The 18,049-nt window shown below is 41.7% G+C and overlaps 1 protein-coding gene across 5 annotated transcripts in view; it reads right to left on the bottom strand.

Moving 5' to 3' along the window:
- Nucleotides 1–18,049, bottom strand: part of SMG6 (SMG6 nonsense mediated mRNA decay factor) — a 229,584-nt gene that overhangs the window by 209,863 nt on the left and 1,672 nt on the right. For 3 of the 5 annotated variants that reach the window (XM_078068060.1, XM_036091094.2, XM_036091095.2), the window contains exons 2-9: nucleotides 15,624–17,364; nucleotides 14,887–15,079; nucleotides 14,280–14,390; nucleotides 10,996–11,102; nucleotides 10,661–10,739; nucleotides 10,050–10,151; nucleotides 2,855–2,965; nucleotides 2,271–2,483 (exon numbers count right to left, since the gene is read on the bottom strand). In XM_078068060.1, coding sequence (XP_077924186.1) covers nucleotides 2,271–2,483; nucleotides 2,855–2,965; nucleotides 10,050–10,151; nucleotides 10,661–10,739; nucleotides 10,996–11,102; nucleotides 14,280–14,390; nucleotides 14,887–15,079; nucleotides 15,624–17,364 — 2,657 coding nt within the window. The remainder of the gene's footprint in view (nucleotides 1–2,270; nucleotides 2,484–2,854; nucleotides 2,966–10,049; nucleotides 10,152–10,660; nucleotides 10,740–10,995; nucleotides 11,103–14,279; nucleotides 14,391–14,886; nucleotides 15,080–15,623; nucleotides 17,365–18,049) is intronic. The other 2 variants (XM_036091101.2, XM_078068061.1) reach the window with 2 other exon arrangements.

Raw genomic sequence — 18,049 nt, 5'->3', positions numbered from 1 at the left:
ACCTTGAGGTGAAGGTCAAAGAAAGCCATAAAATGCTTTCTCAAATTGTTGCTACCCCGCATTTTATTTATTTACTTAAAATATTTATTTATTTGAGAGAGAGAGAAAAATGCAAGAGCACAGGGGGAGGGGGAGACTCCCTGCTGAGCGTGAAGCCCGGTGTGGGCCCTGAGATCATGACCTGAGCCAAAACCAAGAGTCCACACTCAACTGCCTGAGACACCCAGGAGCCCCTGTTGCTTTCATTTTAGAGACAGACAGTGGAGCTAACCCAATAGAACAATTTCTCTCTTATTCAAATAGGCTTCCCATTTGGGGCTGCAATATCCAAACTGGGAGAGTGCAGCAGTGAGAGAGTCTACCATAGAGGCAACTCCTCTGAAGCACCCCGTGCAAACCATGGCACACGGCAAATTGGAAGTTTCATTTATAAGTAATGACTACTTTCCAAGTCATGCAGAAAACAGCTAAAGACTAAAAAGGATAAAGGAAGAGAAGTGGAAATTTTATTTTTTTTTTTAAAGATTTTATTTATTTTAAAGAGAGAGAGCGGGGGGCAGAGCACAGGGAGTGGGACAAGCAGACTCGTGGTGAGCACAGAGCCCGACATGGGGCTTGATCTCACAACCCTGAGATCATGGCCTGAGCAGAAACCAGGAGTTGGGCAATCAACCGAATGAGCTGCCCAGGTGCCCCAGAGAAATGGAAATTTTAAATTAAACCCCAAGGAAGTCCTCCTATCCCACCACCTTCAATTCATTCTTAGCAGACAACCATGTCTCCCACTTCAAAAAGAAAAAAGAAAACATCAAAAAGGCCCTCCCTCGGGCGCCTGGGTGGCTCAGTTGGTTAAGCGACTGCCTTCGGCTCAGGTCATGATCCCGGAGTCCTGGGATTGAGTCCCGCATCGGGCTCCCTGCTCGGCAGGGAGTCTGCTTCTCCCTCTCACCCTACCCCCTCTTGTGTTGTCTCTCTCTCTCTGTCTCAAATAAAAAAAAAAAAAAAAAAGGCCCTCCCTCATCTTCCTCCTACAATTCCCACCAACTTACCTGACCCCTATTACCTGTTCCTTTCCCTTAAGCATAAGAAAGAGGGATCTCTCACCCTCATTCAGGCTAATCCGTAAACTTGTGCTCCAGATTCCTCTCCCTTCCAATCCTCTACAAGGACCTCTCCCTGCCCGCCATCTATCTCCTTTCTCTCTTAGATCTTCAACCTACTTCTCATTGTTTTTTTCTCGAGTGACTGAATCAACTCTCATGACTTCAATTCCATCTATAAGAGGATGCCTTCAAATATCTTCATCTCTAATCCAGAATGCCCTCCCCAGCTTCAGATAAGATAGCCTTTAAATCTCTCTTCAATGTCCTATAGAAATTCTAACATGTCTAAAACTAAACTCCTCATTTTTCTCCTAAAACCAATTCTACCTCTATTCCCTATCTCAAGGAATAGACCAGCGTTCACTCAGTTTCCAACCCAGAAACACCTAGGTAGATGTTACTTTTGATTTCCTCTTGTCCTTCAGCTCCCCCTGTCCACTCAAGTCCTTTGGATTCTACCTCATTAATATACCTCGTATTTGTTCACTTCTCCCCATCTCCAAAGCCATTTCCTGGTTCAGGTCCTCTCCACATCATACTTGGATTATTGTAGTACCCCTCCTACTCTTCCTATTTCTAGTCTTACCCTTCTCCAAACTTTTCACAAAGCAGCCAGAGTTATATTTCTAAAATGTGTATCTGACAAGTTACTTCCTTATTTAAAGCATTCAATAGTTCCCTACTACCTTCAGGATAAAGGTCAAATTATTTACTGTGTGACCCTTCAAGATGTGGTCCCAGGTCACCCCACCATCCACTCCACTAGGAATTTTACTCTCAAAGGACAATGAACCAGCCATCTGCAGTTTTCCTACTATGCTCTCTCTCCTACTAGCTTCACAAAATCCCTACAGAATCCTAAAGCATCATATTGGTGACTCTAAACCCAAAGCAGCAAAAAATTCTCATCCTACACTAAGTAGATCTTCCTTTAGAAAAACTAGTTTTACTAAATTCTACAGTGCCACATAGTGGTGAGAGAGGGAAGCATATAATAAAGATGAAGTGAAGCTGGAGGAGAAAGAGGACGACGTCAGAAAGCCTGAAGTGATTTACCTTCCCCAGGATTCATGGGAAATGTCTGTGCAGTGCCTCCCAGTTGCATGTACTGGGGCATCCACTTTTACTTAGCTAGTCTTGATCATTATATCACCCTCAGGAACTTACATCACTTGGGCTCAGGCTGCCCAGCCCATTCTCCTGCTCAGAATCCTTCCCAGATTCAGTGCCCTGGGAGGACCGGGGATGTGATGGATGGATCCAGATCTCTAAGCGAGTGGTGTCATCTCCAACATGCCGGAAAGTAGACTTCTTTCCTTTCCGCCACTGGTCAGGGCTCAGTTCCAATTCCTCGTGTTGCTTTTTTTCCATCTGCTCTGCCTGTACAACATACAAACACATAAGCTCAGACTCTCCTGGGAGTCAACTAATAAAAAGAGGCACTCACCTCATCTTGAGTTTGTTGCCCAGGGGCTATAAAAAATAAAGACTTTTCTATAGTCCCTAAGTAGCAAAGTATTATCTGCTTTGTCTCATAGAAGTTATTAATTTCATAATCTAGATGCACACCCAAAGGCCCTGGAGAACCCTCCTAAAGATGAGTTTGGTTCTGCATAGGGGCTGACTGACTTATCAGCACAGCCCAATGGGACCCCCTGAGGGCATTATAAGGCATTCCTCTGAGGACACGGAAGCACTAAGAGAAACACATTCTTTTAGGAAGGAATGAGTCTGCCTGCATCCCCACTCACCTTTCGTTTGGTCTCCTCAAACAAGCTCATGAGACTCTCCTTGGCAGTCAGGATAGGGTTGCTGGCAGCTAAACTGCGCATATAGTAATAGACAGCATCAAGCTTCCTCCTCTGCAGAAAGAGGCCAGAGACATCAAGTCAACCAGTTCTCTTCCTGACTCCAGCCTGAGTCAGCCGACCTAGAAAACCTTACTATCTCTCCCAGGCTATAAGGAATTCCAATAAGAAAATCAGAATGCTATCCATGGGATGAACCACAGCAATTACGTCAGGGATCTCTCCTGGCACAGGACTCTGACTTACATGTGGAGGTACTCTAAGAGCCAAGTACTCACAAGAGGGAGAAAAGAATAAAGAGCCTCATCAAATATAAAATCCAATTTTGTTTTTAGAGAAAGAAAATGTTCAACTCACTAGTTATTAGCTAAAAAAATATTATAAATAACAATGGCAATATCAATGATTAAGCACAGTGAGACAAGTGACCATCACTTCATAGATTTTACTCCTAAACCTAAGAACACTGCCCCATAGGCATTATTAGTCCCATTTCAAAGATGAAGAAAGGGGAGCCCAGGAAGATTGTTGTCCAACAACATAACTTGTCCATCAAAGCCTCCAAGCCAAATCCTGGGTATGCCAGTATATAAACCTAGGTCTGTCTGGCTCCTGAGTTCAGGTTTGCCCTATACCACACTGATTCTGCACAGAAAGGGACCTATAAACTATTATCCAATGAATTCAGCAAATAAATACTTCAAGTTTGTTTCACAACCAATTAATAAGGAAAAGAAAGGGAGAAGATCAGAAAGGAGAAAGAAAAACACTGAAACAAAGGGGGAAAGAATGTAAAAAAGCCTTTCTCCAACTTCATATATATTTTTTTCCTTTTTTTCTAGCTGTCTCAAAATGCATTTATTTATTTATTTATTTATTTATTTATTTTTAAGATTTTATTTATTTATTTGACAGAGAGAGACACAGCGAGAGAGGGAACACAAGCAGGGGGAATGGGAGAGGGAGAAGCAGGCTTCCCGCGGAGCAGAGAGCCCGATGTGGGGCTCGATCCCAGGACGCTGGGATCATGACCTGAGCCGAAGGCAGACGCTTAATGACTGAGCCACCCAGGCGCCCCTCAAAATGCATTTAGAACACTAACTTCTCGGGATGCCTGGGTGGCTCAGTCGGTTAAGCGTCTGCCTTCGGCTCAGGTCATGATCCCAGGGTCCTGGGATCGAGTCCCACATCGGGCTCCCTGCTCCGCGGGGATCCTGCTTCTCCCTCTGCCTCTCTCTCTCTCTCATGAATAAATAAATAAAATCTTTAAAAAAAAAAAAAAAAAAAAAAAAGAACACTAACTTCTCTCTCACCCCTGTAACTCATTCTTCAAAACTTAAATCTTAAAAACAACAACAACAACAAAAAACCTCGCATCTTCTCTTCAGCTAGCATGGTTAAAGGTACACACTCTAAGGTCAACTGCCTGAGTTTGAATTAGGTCCTGCCACTTATTAGGTAGATATTTATTAGAAGATATTTATACATATATGGCTCCTAAAATGAATAAAATTCATATAACACATACAGTTTAACAGATTATCTGATATACTATTACAGTCAGTTAAATGGGGGCTATTTTTTAAGATTTTATTTTTAAGTAATCTCTACTACACTGCCTTGGGGCTCAAACTCACAACCCTGAGATCAACAGTCACATACTCTACTGACTAAGCCAGACAGGCACCCCTAATGGGGGCTATTTTTAATATTATCCCAATCTGTACTGATCTCAGCCTATACCACTCACTTGATTTTAGATTGCGTTTTGTCGATTCTACAATGATTTTTTCATACTTTAACATTTCTGAAATCAAGATAGAACTTACAATCAATATCTACCATTATGTCCTATTTATAATTCACATATTCTTTTTTTTTTTTTTCACATATTCTTTCTTAATGGTCCAGAAAATAATGGCACATCTAATCAATTGCATCAAATTTCATGACGTCTAATTTCTATCACTGTCTACACACCTCACTTGCCCTCTCAACACATTTTTCAGAGCAGAAAACATATCACATATTCATCACTCACAGCACCCAGCAAAGCGCTGTGCACAAACATGTTCTCACTGAATTCTTGAGATTCACTGAATGACTGATTGGAGGAAACAGAAAATTAAGAAAGTGATATTAAAAGACAACTAGGATAAAAGGGAGACAGAAAAAGAGGGACAGAGGAAAAGAGCTTGAAAGGACCATTAATTTAGGTCAGAGGTCTATGAAAGAAAAATATACCAATTTAATCAGAATGGCAAAAAGCCACAGAGGGAATTCAGTGAAGTTGTAAGATATTATGATCAATGCTCAAAAATCAGTTATATTTCTATATATTAGTAATAAACAATCTTTAAAAGAAATTAAGAAAATAATTCCATTTACAACAGCATCAAAAAGAATAACATACTTAGGAATAAGTTTAACCAAGGAAGTGTAAAACTTATATACTGAAAATTATAAAACACGTCTGAAAGAAACTAAAGAAGACCTAAATAAATAAAAAACATCTGTGTAAATACTCCCCAAAGCAACTACACAGTCAATGTAATTCTTATGAAAATCCCAGTGACTCTTTTTGCAGAAATGAAAAAGCTGATCCTAAAATCCATATGGAATTACAAGAAATCCCAAACAGCCAAACTCATCTTAAAAAAGAAGAACAAAGGTGGAAAACCCATATATCCTGGTTTCAAAATTTACCACAAAGCTATAGTAATTAAAACAATGAGGTGCTGGCATAAGGGTAGACATATGGATCCATGGACGAGAACTGAGAGTCCAGAAATAAATCCAGGCACCAACTGAGTTACAACAAGGATCCCAAGACTAGTCAATGGGGAAAGAACAGCCTCTTCAACAAATGGTACTAGAACTGGATATCCACATGCAAAAGAATGAAGCTGGGCCCATATTTCACACCATTTACTTAATGAAAAATGGGCCAAAGATCTAAATATAAAAACTATAAAAACTCTTAGAAGAGGGGCATCTGGGTAGCTAAGTCGGTTAAATGTCCAATTCTTGGTTTCCGCTCAGGTCATGATCTCATGGGTCGTGGGATCAAGCCCTGCATCAGGCTCTGTGCTCAGCAGGGAACTGGCTTGAAGATTCTCTCCCTCTGTCCTCTCAAATTATAAATAAATAAATCTTTCTTTTTAAGATTTTATTTATTTGAGAGAGAGAGACAGTGCACAAGCAGGGGGATCAGCAGGCAGAGGGAGAAGCAGGCTCCCCGCTGAGCAAGGAGACTGATGTGGGACTCGATCCTAGGACCCTGGGACCCAAGCTAAAGGCAGAGTCTTAAAGAGATTTTTGTACACTCACATTCATGGCAGCATTATTCACAATGGCCAAAAGGTGGAAGTGTGCACTGACAGATGAAGTGATAAACAAAATATGGTATATACATATAACTGAGTGCTATTCAGCCTTAAAGAGGAAATTCTGACACAAGCTGTAACATGGATGGACCTTTAGGATATCATGCTAAGTGAAATAAGCCAGTCACAAAAAGAAATACTGTATGATTCCACTTATATTAAGTACCTAAAGTAGACAAGTTCAGAGACAGAAAGTAGAAGGGTGGTTGTCAGTGGTTGGAGGGAGGGGAAAATGGGGAGTTGCTTAATTAATGGGTATAAAGTTTCAGTTTTGCAAGATGAAGAGAGTTCTGGAGGTTAGTTGCAAAACAGTGTAAATGTAAAATGGGTAAGATGGTAAATTTCATCTTATGTATATTTTACAAATAAATTTTTTTAATTTTTTTAATATAAGACAAAATAGGCAAAGGATTTATATAGACATTTCTCCAAATGGCCTATAATGCAGCTCAACATCATTAGTTGTTAGGGAAATGCAAATCAAAACCACAATGAGATACTACTTCAAAGTCAATAGATTTGTAGATAACAACAAAATGATTCTAAAGTTTATATGGAAAGGCAAAAGATCCAGAATAGCCTACACAATACTGACAAAGAAGAACATGGTCGGAAGACCGAACTACCCAACTTCATGACTTACCATTAAGCTACTATAGTGGTACTGGCCAAAGAACAGACAAACAGATCAATGGAATGAAATAGAGAGCCCAGAAATAGACCCAGACAAATACAGCCAGCTGATCTTTGACAAAGGAGGAAAGACAATTCGATGGAGAAAGGATGATCTTTTCAACAAATGGTGTTGAAACAACTGGACATCGACATGCAAAACAATGAATCTATGCCACAGACCTTATGCCTTTCTAGATCGCAGACCTAAATGTAAGATGTAAAACTATACTCCTAGAAGATAACACAGGAGAAAATCTAGATAACCTTGGGTTTGGTGAGGAGTTCTTAGATATTACACCAAAAGCAAAATTCACAAAAGAAGAAGTTGGTAAGTTGGATTTCATTAAAATTAAAAACTTTTGTTCTGTGCTAAGAAAATGAAAAGATAAGCCACATACAGAGAAAATATTCACAAAACACATATCTAATAAAGGACTGATATTCAAAATATACACTTAAAACTCAACAATAAAAAAACAACCCAATTTAAAGATGGGCAAAAGATCAAAACAGACACCTCACCAAAGAAGATACACAAATGGCAAATAAGCACATGAAAGGATGCTCCACGTCATATGTTATTAGGGAAATGCAAGTTAAAATGAGATAATGCTACACATCTATTATAGAATGACCAAAATCCAGAACACTGACAACACTAAATGCTGATGAGGATGCAGAGCAACAGGAACTCTCATCCACTGCCTGAAGGAATGCAAAATGGCACAGCCACTTCGGAAGACAGTCTGGTAATTTCTTCCAAACTACATACACTCTTACCATACAATCCAGCAATCACACTACTTGGTATTTATCTAAATGAGATGACAATTTATGTCCACACAAGACCTGCACGCAAACATTTACAGCATTTTTATTTATAATTGCCAGAACTTGAAAACAACCAAGATGTCCTTCAATAGGGGAATGAATAAACAAACTGTGGTACATCCATACAATGGAATATTACTCAACAATAGAAAGAAAAGAGCTGTCACATCACAAAAGTAATCCTAAATGCAATATTACTAAGTGAAACAAGCTAATCTGAAAAGGCTACATACTGTATGGTTTCCAACTATGACATTCAGGAAAAGGCAAAACTATAGACAGTAAAAATTAAGATTACTAGAGGTTCAGAGGAGTGAGGAGGGATGAATAGGTGGAGGTGGAGCACAGGGTATTTTTAGGACAGTGAAACTACTCTGTATGATACTGTAATGATGAATACATGTCATTACAGATTTGTTCAAATCCACAGACTGTACAAAAGTGAACCCTAATGTAAACTAGGAACTTTAGTTAGTGATAAGGTATCAATACTGGCTCACCAATAACAAACAAATGTATTACACTAATGCAAGATGTTAATGACAGGGAAAATTGACTGGGAGAGGAGTTGAGGGAGTATATGGGAACTCTCTGTACTTTCTGCTTAATTTTTCTGCAAACTTAAAACTGACAAGGAGTGAAGGAAGGAAGGAAGGAAGGAAGGAAAGAAAGAAGAAAAGAAAGAGAGAGAAAGGAAGGAAGGAAGGAAAGAAGAAAAAAACATTAAAGAAAAAAATGTCCCCAAGTGGGGGGGAAAAACCCACAGTGTGGGTGGGTCATAATCAAAGAAATGAAAATGTTGGTGAGAACATGGAGGAACTAGAACCCTTGTACATTGCTGGTGGGAATGTAAAAAGGTGCAGCCTCTATGGAAAAGTTTGGTGATCCCTTAAAAAGTTAAACATGGGGGCGCCTGCTGGCTCTGTCAGTTAAACATCTGACTCTTGATTTCGGCTCAGATCATGATCTCAGGGTCGTGAGATCGAGCCCCGCATTGGGCTCCATGCTCAGCAGGGAGTCTGCTTCTCTCCCTCTCTCTCTTCGTTCCTCCCCCCACCAGCATACACACTGTCTCTAAAATAAAAAAATCTTAAAAAAAAAGGCTAAACATGGAATTACCATATAACCCAGCAATTCCACTCATAAGTATAGACTCAGAAGAACTGACGACAGATATTCAAATACCTGTACTTCACGAAGCACTATTCACAATAGCTAAAAGGTGAAAACAAACCAAAACGTCCAATAACTAATGAATAAAGTATAGTATATCTATACAATGGAATATGATTTGGCCATAAAAATGAAGTACTGAGACATCCTACAACATAAACGAACCTCAAAAACTTTATGCTAAATGCAAGAAGCCAGACATAAAGAAGTCACATACTGGATGATTCCATTTATATGAAACATTCAATAGGTATATCCTGAAACAGAAAGCAGACTAAGTGGTTGCCAGAGGCTGGGAGGTAGAAGGAATGGAGAGTAATGGGTATAGGGTTTCCTTTTGGGGTGATGAAAACGTCTTGGACTTAGATAGAGTTGATAGTTGCATAATACTATTAGTGTACTAAAGAAAATAAAGAGTGAATGAAGAGGGGCACCTGGGTGGCTCAGTCGGTTAAGCATCTACCTTCAGCTCAGGTCATGATCCCAGGGTCCTAGGATAAAGCCCCGCATCGGGCTCCCTGCTCAGTGGGAAGTCTGCTTCTCCCTCTACCCCTCCCCACTGTTGGTGATCTCTCTCTCTCTCTCACTCAAATAAATAAATAAAATCTAAAAAAAGAAAGAGTGGGGGCGCCTGGGTGGCTCAGTTGCTGGGCGTCTGCCTTCGGCTCAGGTCATGATCCCAGGGTCCTGGGATCGAGCCCCGCATTGGGCTCCCTGCTCCACGGGAAGCCTGCTTCTCCCTCTCCCACTCCCCCGCTTGTGTTCCCTCTCTCGCTGTGTCTCTCTCTGTCAAAAAATAAAATCTTAAAAAAGAAAGAACGAAAGAAAGAAAGAGTGAATGAAGATATTCTAGAGATGTAGAAGGAAGTGTCAGTCAACCACACTACTTAATCAACAATTTCAATCCATCATGAAGTGTTAGGAATTTCTTTGAATCTTTTGTTGAATAAAGGGGAATAAATATTTTAACTCAAACACTGATTATTCGGGCAATGAAATTTTATAGCATTATGAAAACTCTTCCTGCTAAATGAGCATGTTAGCTGCTTTATACTTAAATCTTTGATACCTACCATTGACCTCCCCACCGCCTTCAATTCAGCTTCCTTACGAGGGGCTGTTACCTGCTCCCAAGGCTCTCTGTTAGAGGCATATTGAGAGGAGTTTGGTAAGATCTAGAAAGATACAATTTGGCACTAAGTGCTTCTGCTAAGGAGGCTCATTAAGTAAAAACTTAAGAGGAATAAGGGGATAATCCGGGGAAAGGAAGTAAGGATCTCACTAGTTAGGGCTAGTTGAGGACTTTAAGGAAAAGTGGTAAAGGGAGCCTTATTTTCCTTCTAGAAATGAGTAACCTCATTCAACAGGACAGGGAAGGGAAGAAAGACAAGATTCAGAGCAGAAGCCTTGGTCAAAAACAAAGAGTGGTGTTTGGCTGGAGCATGAGCATTCCTTTAGGAACTTAAGTGCAATGAAAGGGGATGAAGTACAGATTCAACTGGAATGAAGAATCACTGACAACTTACCTCTGAAAGTAACAAGAGGAATGTGAGGATGGCAGGAAAGGATATTTTTTAGGTTTAGTGTTCAGAGGAACTCTAGCTCCAGGAGCTGATGCTATCAAAATCCATTCTTTCTAAGATACTGTCTGCAAAATACTTCCCCTGTCCATAGGATTGCTTACCGTATACACTGCCAGCAGAGCCAACTGGTTATATGGGCGCCCATTCTTGGGAGCAATATGCTGGGCCTTTAGGTACCAACTGGAATAGAAAAACAGTAAAAAATGCTAGCTCCATATCAATGCTTTCCCATTTCATCACCTGATAGCTCTAACTGCTTAAGACATAAGCTGGAGTGTTAGATGTAACGCTGGAGTGGTAAAGCCTGATTACAAAGACCAACAGGGGCACCTGTAGGACTTCCATATGAGAGGCAGCTCGGGTGGCCCATTGCTCTTAATAGGGCTTAGCTTAACGCCGCAAGGAAAGAGAAGCAATGAACAAGAGGCAAAAGTACCTGCGTGCTTTCCCGTAGTTTGCTGTGTCATTGGCTTGTTCCCGATACCTAGCAATATCTCCTTGGCAAATCATACATCGCTGGGCACTGATCAAAGCATATTTTACCTTCAGGAAAAATGATCAGTTAGTTGATCAGTTAGTAGTGTACCCAAGAAACTTTAACTTCAACACCAAAGGACAATGATAGGATCAAAGTGACAGAACAGCACTAATAAGGCACTAGTAGTCCTCAACAAAGAAAAAAGTTTTCAGTCTAAACTTGCCTAGCGAAAACAGCCAATATGAGAAAGATTGGCAGAAAAGAGAGGGGTCGGGCGCCTGGGTGGCTCAGTTGGTTAAGCGACTGCCTTCGGCTCAGGTCATGATCCTGGAGTCCCTGGATCGAGTCCCGCATCGGGCTCCCTGCTCGGCAGGGAGTCTGCTTCTCCCTCTGACCCTCCCCCCTCTCATGTACTCGCTCTCTCTCATTCTCTCTCTCTCAAATAAAAATAAATAAAATCTTTAAAAAAAAAAAAAAAAAAGAAAAGAAAAGAGAGGGGTCATTCTTATTTCAAGTCCCAGGTAAACAGAAGAAAACATTCTGAAACCTGGAAACCAGGAAACCTGACTCTCTATGTAAGGGTTGTGTGATCTTCCGTAGGCCTTTGGGACTGTTTTTTGGACTCAAGTTTCTTCATCTGAATATAAAAATGCATACTCCATAGAGTAAGTGTTAAATACTTCACAAATTATAAAGTGATATACAAATACTAAGACAATTGTTTATTCTGTTATTTTCCTGTCATCACTATAGTCTCTCTCTCCTCAAACTATTAGTATCACTGCACTGTGTTACTGCATTTCATTCACTTTGCAAAACAATAACAATTCCCTAAAACGATAACATAGTCACCCTTTACCAAACACCTACAAAATGGCCGGGGACTGGGTAGTTCTCTCTCCCTCTCTATATGTATGTTTTCTCAATAATGGGCTTGGCATCTGTCCCTCCATTAGAAAACAACAGAGTAGACCCTTAACAATCCCAAGACATGTGTCCAACCAAAAAACCTAAGGAACATCACTTCATAACATACAATTCCACTCCACCTCACACACAAGAAATTAACACATCACCAAATAAAGAACAAAACTTCAAGGAGAAGTAGATACTGCCCCTGAGGAAGGCTCATCCACTAGCTAAATAACTAGCTGCTGCACATCAACCTCCTAATATATAACAAATGTGTGCCTCAGCAAAGTTATGTACCATTACAAGCCATATACCTTCAGAGTCCTGACTATTCCACACATTCTATGAATGAACACCAAGAACCCTTTGTAGTTAGCTGACAAAGCACCAAGAAAACAGATTATGTTTCCATACTACAGCACTCTACTATCTCAATGGGGGGAAGAAAAAACCAAATTCCACCAAAGGCTCTCCACTATCCTCTGGATGAAGTCCCAGATGGTCTAGCTTCTGTCTACCTCTGCAGCACCACCTCCCCCCTCTCTCTCTGTACCTAAGTCAGACTAGACTTTTCTTAGTCTCCCTAACACACCATGCTCTTTCCAGCTTCAGGACCTGCACATATACTACTTCCTCTCCATAGAATGTTCTAGCATCTTCACATACACCTTCACTTGGCTAACATCTCAGGTTTTTAGCCCCAGCTTAACTGACTTCCTCAGTCTTCCATGATCCTCTAAACCCCTTTACCTTATACCCCCACCACAACATCCTTTGCAGAAGTCGCTGCATCTGCAATTACTAATCTACCACCTGTACTCACCCCTAAGCAAACTCTAAACTCCAAGAGCTGGGATCATGGCTTTCTTGTTCCACAATGAATTATGTGTCTTAGAAAGACACGTGGCATGTAGGAGGGTCTCAATAAATACTTGTTGATTAGTAATAGAGTTTGTGCACACCAATCATCAGGAGTAGAAAGACAAGAGGAAGTCTCTGCTCCATAAATCATATGCCTTTCTCTAATGAATCTTTATTTAACTTCTTCCTTTACCCTGGCCCTTTCCTCTCAATATATAAATATGCTTAAGACTCTTCCAGCTTAAAAACAAACTTCTCTTGACACTATGTTCTCTTTTAACTACTATCTTCCCTCCTTGCCTTCACAGCCAAGATTCTTAAAAGGATGGTCTATATTACTCCCTTCGTTGTATCTACTGTCCCACTTTTCATTCTCTGCAATCTGTCTTCCATCCTCTCCAACTGAAATAAATTGTGATAAGCTCATCCAATCCAATGGACACTTTCAGTAATAGCAGCATGCGCTGACTCTACAGCACTTGACAATTCTGCCCACCACCACCTTGAAATTTGATCCCCACCTCTCACTCTCTGGCTGACTGGCCAGTATCCCAGGATCCCAACTTCTGCTTCAACTATCACTTACACACTGATGACTTCTGAATCTATAGCACCAGCTTAGCTCTTTCCCCTGAGCTTCAAACAGACCAGAATATTCATCTGTTCATTTTCAAGTTCCTCTACTTACGCACAGCCAAAACTAAACTAACCTCTTCCTTCCCAGCCACTCTCCTAGGCCACAAATTGGGAGATGATCTAGACTCCTTATGCCTCCTATCTCATCATTCACACCAAATCAGCCAGCAAGTCAATTCTATTTCCCTTATATCTTTCCAATTTGTCTCCTCTTTTCCACCTCCACTACCTCTACCTTAGGTTCAGGCCCTCAACCTGACCCTCCTACCTCCACTCTCTTGCCCCAAATCATCCATTTGCCAGTGACTGGTTCTAAGAAGAAATCTATGCTATCCATTTAGTGAAAATCAAGCCATGGCTCCTCGCTGCTTTCAGAATAAAGTCCAAACTCTTCAGTATGGCATACAAAAGTTTTTGATCTATCCCTTTCTACTTCATTAGCTTTACCTCCTACAACAGCCCAACTCCACATTACAAAAACCAGCATATTGAACTTCTTACACTTTCCAACAAGGCCTGATTCTCTCTTGCTGTGCTCCGTACTGCCCCTTCCACTCCTAGTCAGGTTTCAAGACTTGACAGTCTCTCAGAAGTCTCCCTTGACTCCACCAGTCGGAATCAGAGCCATTTCACTCTGTGCCCCTTCCACACTGTATACATAACATTACCATGGTACTTATTACATGATAATTGCAGGTTTAATTGGTCTGTTCCCCCACTGGACTGTATCTTTTGTTTTGTATCCTCAACATCTAGCATAGTGCCTAGCACATAACACTAGACAAATGCTTACTAAATGGATGATTAAATTTAAGATAAAGAAGCTGGCTTACTGTCTTGCGTAATGGCTTGCTGCGAATGGCAAGACCATCCATGTAGTCCTCCAGTTTGAACTTGTAAGTAACCTGCAGCTTCTGAAGCAAACTATCAAAGAAGTCACTACCCTATAAAGACAAAAAATAAGAAACAGCTGAATCAGACTGTTCTGATCCAATCTACCCACCAGAAACTGGGGCAAGTAACCTGTCCACAGTTCTGCTAATATTTAGTCATCCCATGTAAAGAGAGGCATACACAGTATTTAATGGTCACCAACTAAACACAAGACAAATTCATAGTATTAGCCCCTCCATGGTTTTAAAAATATGAATACACACACACACACATACACAGACACACACCATACACACTTTCTCCCCCCACAGCACCCACCCCCAAACAAGACATTCAGAAAATTTTCAAGGTCAGAACTAACTCCAATTGCCAATAAGTTATGGTCCCAAGGAAGCAATAGGGTGGGTTAGGCCTAAACCCAAGAAAAGAGCATCAAGTTTTTAGTCAATGTTCTGCTATAAATCATCATATTTCAGGTGATAAAAACCCATCACAACTACAGAATGCTAAAGCCTTTATCCTGAGGACAAAAAGATGATGGTTTACCTCATCCAAGAGCTCCAAAAGTCTGTTCCGAATCTGTTCGGGGTTCTCAACATTTGGATCCTTGAGAAGCTGCCTGAACTTCTCAATCACCTGATAGAAAGCATTCTTCCACAGGATCTGATCCACATTCTGATTATCAGAGAACTCAATATCTAATAGGATACAGCGCTCATATAGCTGCAGCAGTTCAGCTCTGGAATAAAATACATGCAACTTCTAGCTCCAAATACACCATAAGAAAGGCTAAACCCAAGATCTGAGCTTCTTGCAAATTAAACACCTTCCTTGGCAGGAAATCCAAAATGCCACCAGGTATAGTACTCATTTGACTTTTTATTCTGCACAGCAGAATGTCATTCTAAAGACAGTTATGTCTAGGAAAATGATTTTTCCCCATATGCCTCCACCTAAATTTAACAGCTGAAATAAGATCTTCACCACAAGTTATATGTTGTTCACTTCTTGGCATTCTGGAAAGTCTTTCCTTTTCCATTTCCAGATTCCATGTTCTCTTAAAGATTTTTTTTCTTAAAGAAAAAGTGGGAAGCATAATCATTTCTAAGACAAGAAACCAAATTTTCTGTTCTTTTTTCCAACTGCTCCTTCCTTACAAAAATCAATGTGAAAGGGATTTAATGCCCAGTGCCCTGCCAAAACAGTTTCTACGCTCCTCCACCACAGGAGCCTACCCACCTCCAGCTTACCCCCACGTCCCTCTAGGACGGAACACAGCACACCTGAGCTGGGTCATCTTCTCCAGACCCTCAGGGCTGATGCGGTCCCTGGAGAGCAGGTTGCTGAGCTGCAGTTCCTGGTTGTCAGCCACCCGGAGAAGCCTATGTAGCTCCTGCTGCTGCATGTTCCTCATGTGCTGTTCCATCTCCTCAGGACTCATGGTGCTGGCAGGGAGGGGGCCACAGACATACTGTCCTGATGCAGTTGGGTAGCCTGGGTAGTAAGGCCCGGGGTACACACCATTTGTAGGGCCCACAGGGTACTGCAGAGGGCTATAGCCCGTATAAGGATACTGAGAGGCAGGGCCTGGTGTCCGGGGGTAATAATAGGGGTTGTCAGAGTTTTGAAACTTATAGTAAGATGCTTGGGCTTGGCGGGAATCACCCCAAGAGGTAGGGCTGACTTCATCATCAGTGTCTAAGAAATGTAGCTGGGGCGTCTGGCTCTTTAGAGCAGGTTTCTGATCAGGATTGTTTGGGTCCCATAATCGTCGAGTGGTGCCTCCTCGGCCCCAACTCCGAGATCCCTTACTACCAGATCCAAATAAAAGCCGAGGTCCCAAAGGTGCAGATTCTGGAGAACCGGCTGAACTGACAGATAGGGTGGTATGGGCAGGCAGAATCAGAATGCCACGACCACGGCCTCGAAGTTCTTGTTTCAGGTTTTTGGACTCCTGCTTCTCAGAGCCTTTGCCCCCACTGCTCAGGCCTTTGTCAAGCTTTATCCTATCCACATCCTCCCTGGCTGATCTCACGAAGGGGGAATCTTTGTTCATGGTTTCTGCATCAAAAGTGACACGAAGAGTGCCTCGATTTTCTTTCCCATTGCTTTTCTGCTCTCCCTCCCCACGGCCAGACCAGCTTCTTTCTAAATGTTTCTTCCTTTCCGAGCTCCTCCTGGGCCCATCGGGCTCATCGATTCTGTCCTCATCTAAAGAGTCAGTTGAGGACATAGATACTTGCTTCTTCAGTCGTGGCCTCTCCTTGGTCCGATCCTGTCGGCGGCGGCGACATCCACTATCAGTCAGGCCAGCCCCCTCAGCACTGTTGTTGCTGCCAGCCGAGCTGGTACTACAAGTGCGGTAGCGGTTCCTTCGTTTGTCTGAGCGGGAGTAGCGCTTTGCTGAACCCGGCTTCCCCTGTGCCAGGTCATCGGTCACTTTCTTTATCCCCTCCCCCTTCTCAATCCTCTTTCCTTTTTCTCCCTTTGCAGCCCTTATTCTGTCACCATTTAGGCCTTTTTCTGCCTCATCTTTGTCTGGTTTATTCACAACCTCCTCTTTCACATTTCCCCTATACTCATCTTCTTCTACTCTCAATTGCTCCACCTGGTTGAGGATTTCTTCCTCACCCACCCTGCTAGTCGATTCTTTGGTAAGAGTCTGCAAACGCCTTCCAGGCTGGTAGATCTGCATGTCAGGTTTCTTTGTTCTCTTGATAATTCTTAGACTTCGATCCTCTTGTCCAGAAGTCCTAGGAAAGGACTCCTGTGCCCCAATATTTTCTGGGTCTACAGGACCATTTTGATGTTGGCTATCCAGTTCCTTGCACACATCTTTAATGAGCTGTGTACCATTTCCAACAGCAGAGGAATCTCTGTCGTTAATAATTTCATCCTTAAATTCGTCACTCCCAGAAGGTTCCTTGATTTTAGGTTTGTTCCTCAATCGGGAAAGACCAGGCTTATAGATTTCCAGATCTGGGCGCCGGTTATCTCTGCGCTGCCTGGGCTCCTTCATGTTTTCTATGATGTTGGAGAGAGTGTTGGGAAGGAACAGGTAGAAGAAAGGAACAAGTAGAAGAAAAGAATAAAAGGGGAGGGAAGGAAAAAAAACTGTCACTCTGGTTAAATAACAGAAAAGCCAAGCAAGAACAACACATCGAAATGCTAATACTGGCGAACATGGAAGGAAATTTCTGAAGCAGCAGAAATTCTACTAGGTTTACAGTACTTGTTTAGCAATTGGCAAGGCTAAGAACTTCATTATGTTAGAGCTATCTACACTTGAATTAGGGAAATAGGAAAAACAGTAACAACAACAACAACAACATACTCTCTTGTGTTACCCAAGTCATATCCAGATGTCCAAGACCTCAAACTACCTTATCATTGCCAGAATAAAAGATCTCTAACTATTTGAACATCAAACTGTTCTCTGCTATGGAGCCCTTGGATCCATTTTAGTCTTTTCTTCTAGTGCTTCTAACATTTTTCCAGGGTGGCTAAGCCCTTTTTAACATAGTAGTAGTAGCTGGGGATAAAGGAGAAAAAGAGGGGTATGCACAACAATCCACAGTTCTGGACATCTCTGGGGGGGGGGAAATGTGCAACTCCAGTCTCTGAACTTGACCAGGACAATCCTCTTCTTTTAGGATACCAATTGCCCAAACACATACCTCTTATTGAAGCAAACAGGAAGCAGTTCCTT

Source organism: Halichoerus grypus, chromosome 2 (genome assembly GCF_964656455.1).
Source record: "Halichoerus grypus chromosome 2, mHalGry1.hap1.1, whole genome shotgun sequence".
Classification (NCBI taxonomy): domain Eukaryota; kingdom Metazoa; phylum Chordata; class Mammalia; order Carnivora; family Phocidae; genus Halichoerus; species Halichoerus grypus.
The sequence above is the reverse complement of the archived record's forward strand: the minus strand, read 5'-3'. Positions and strand labels throughout refer to the sequence as shown.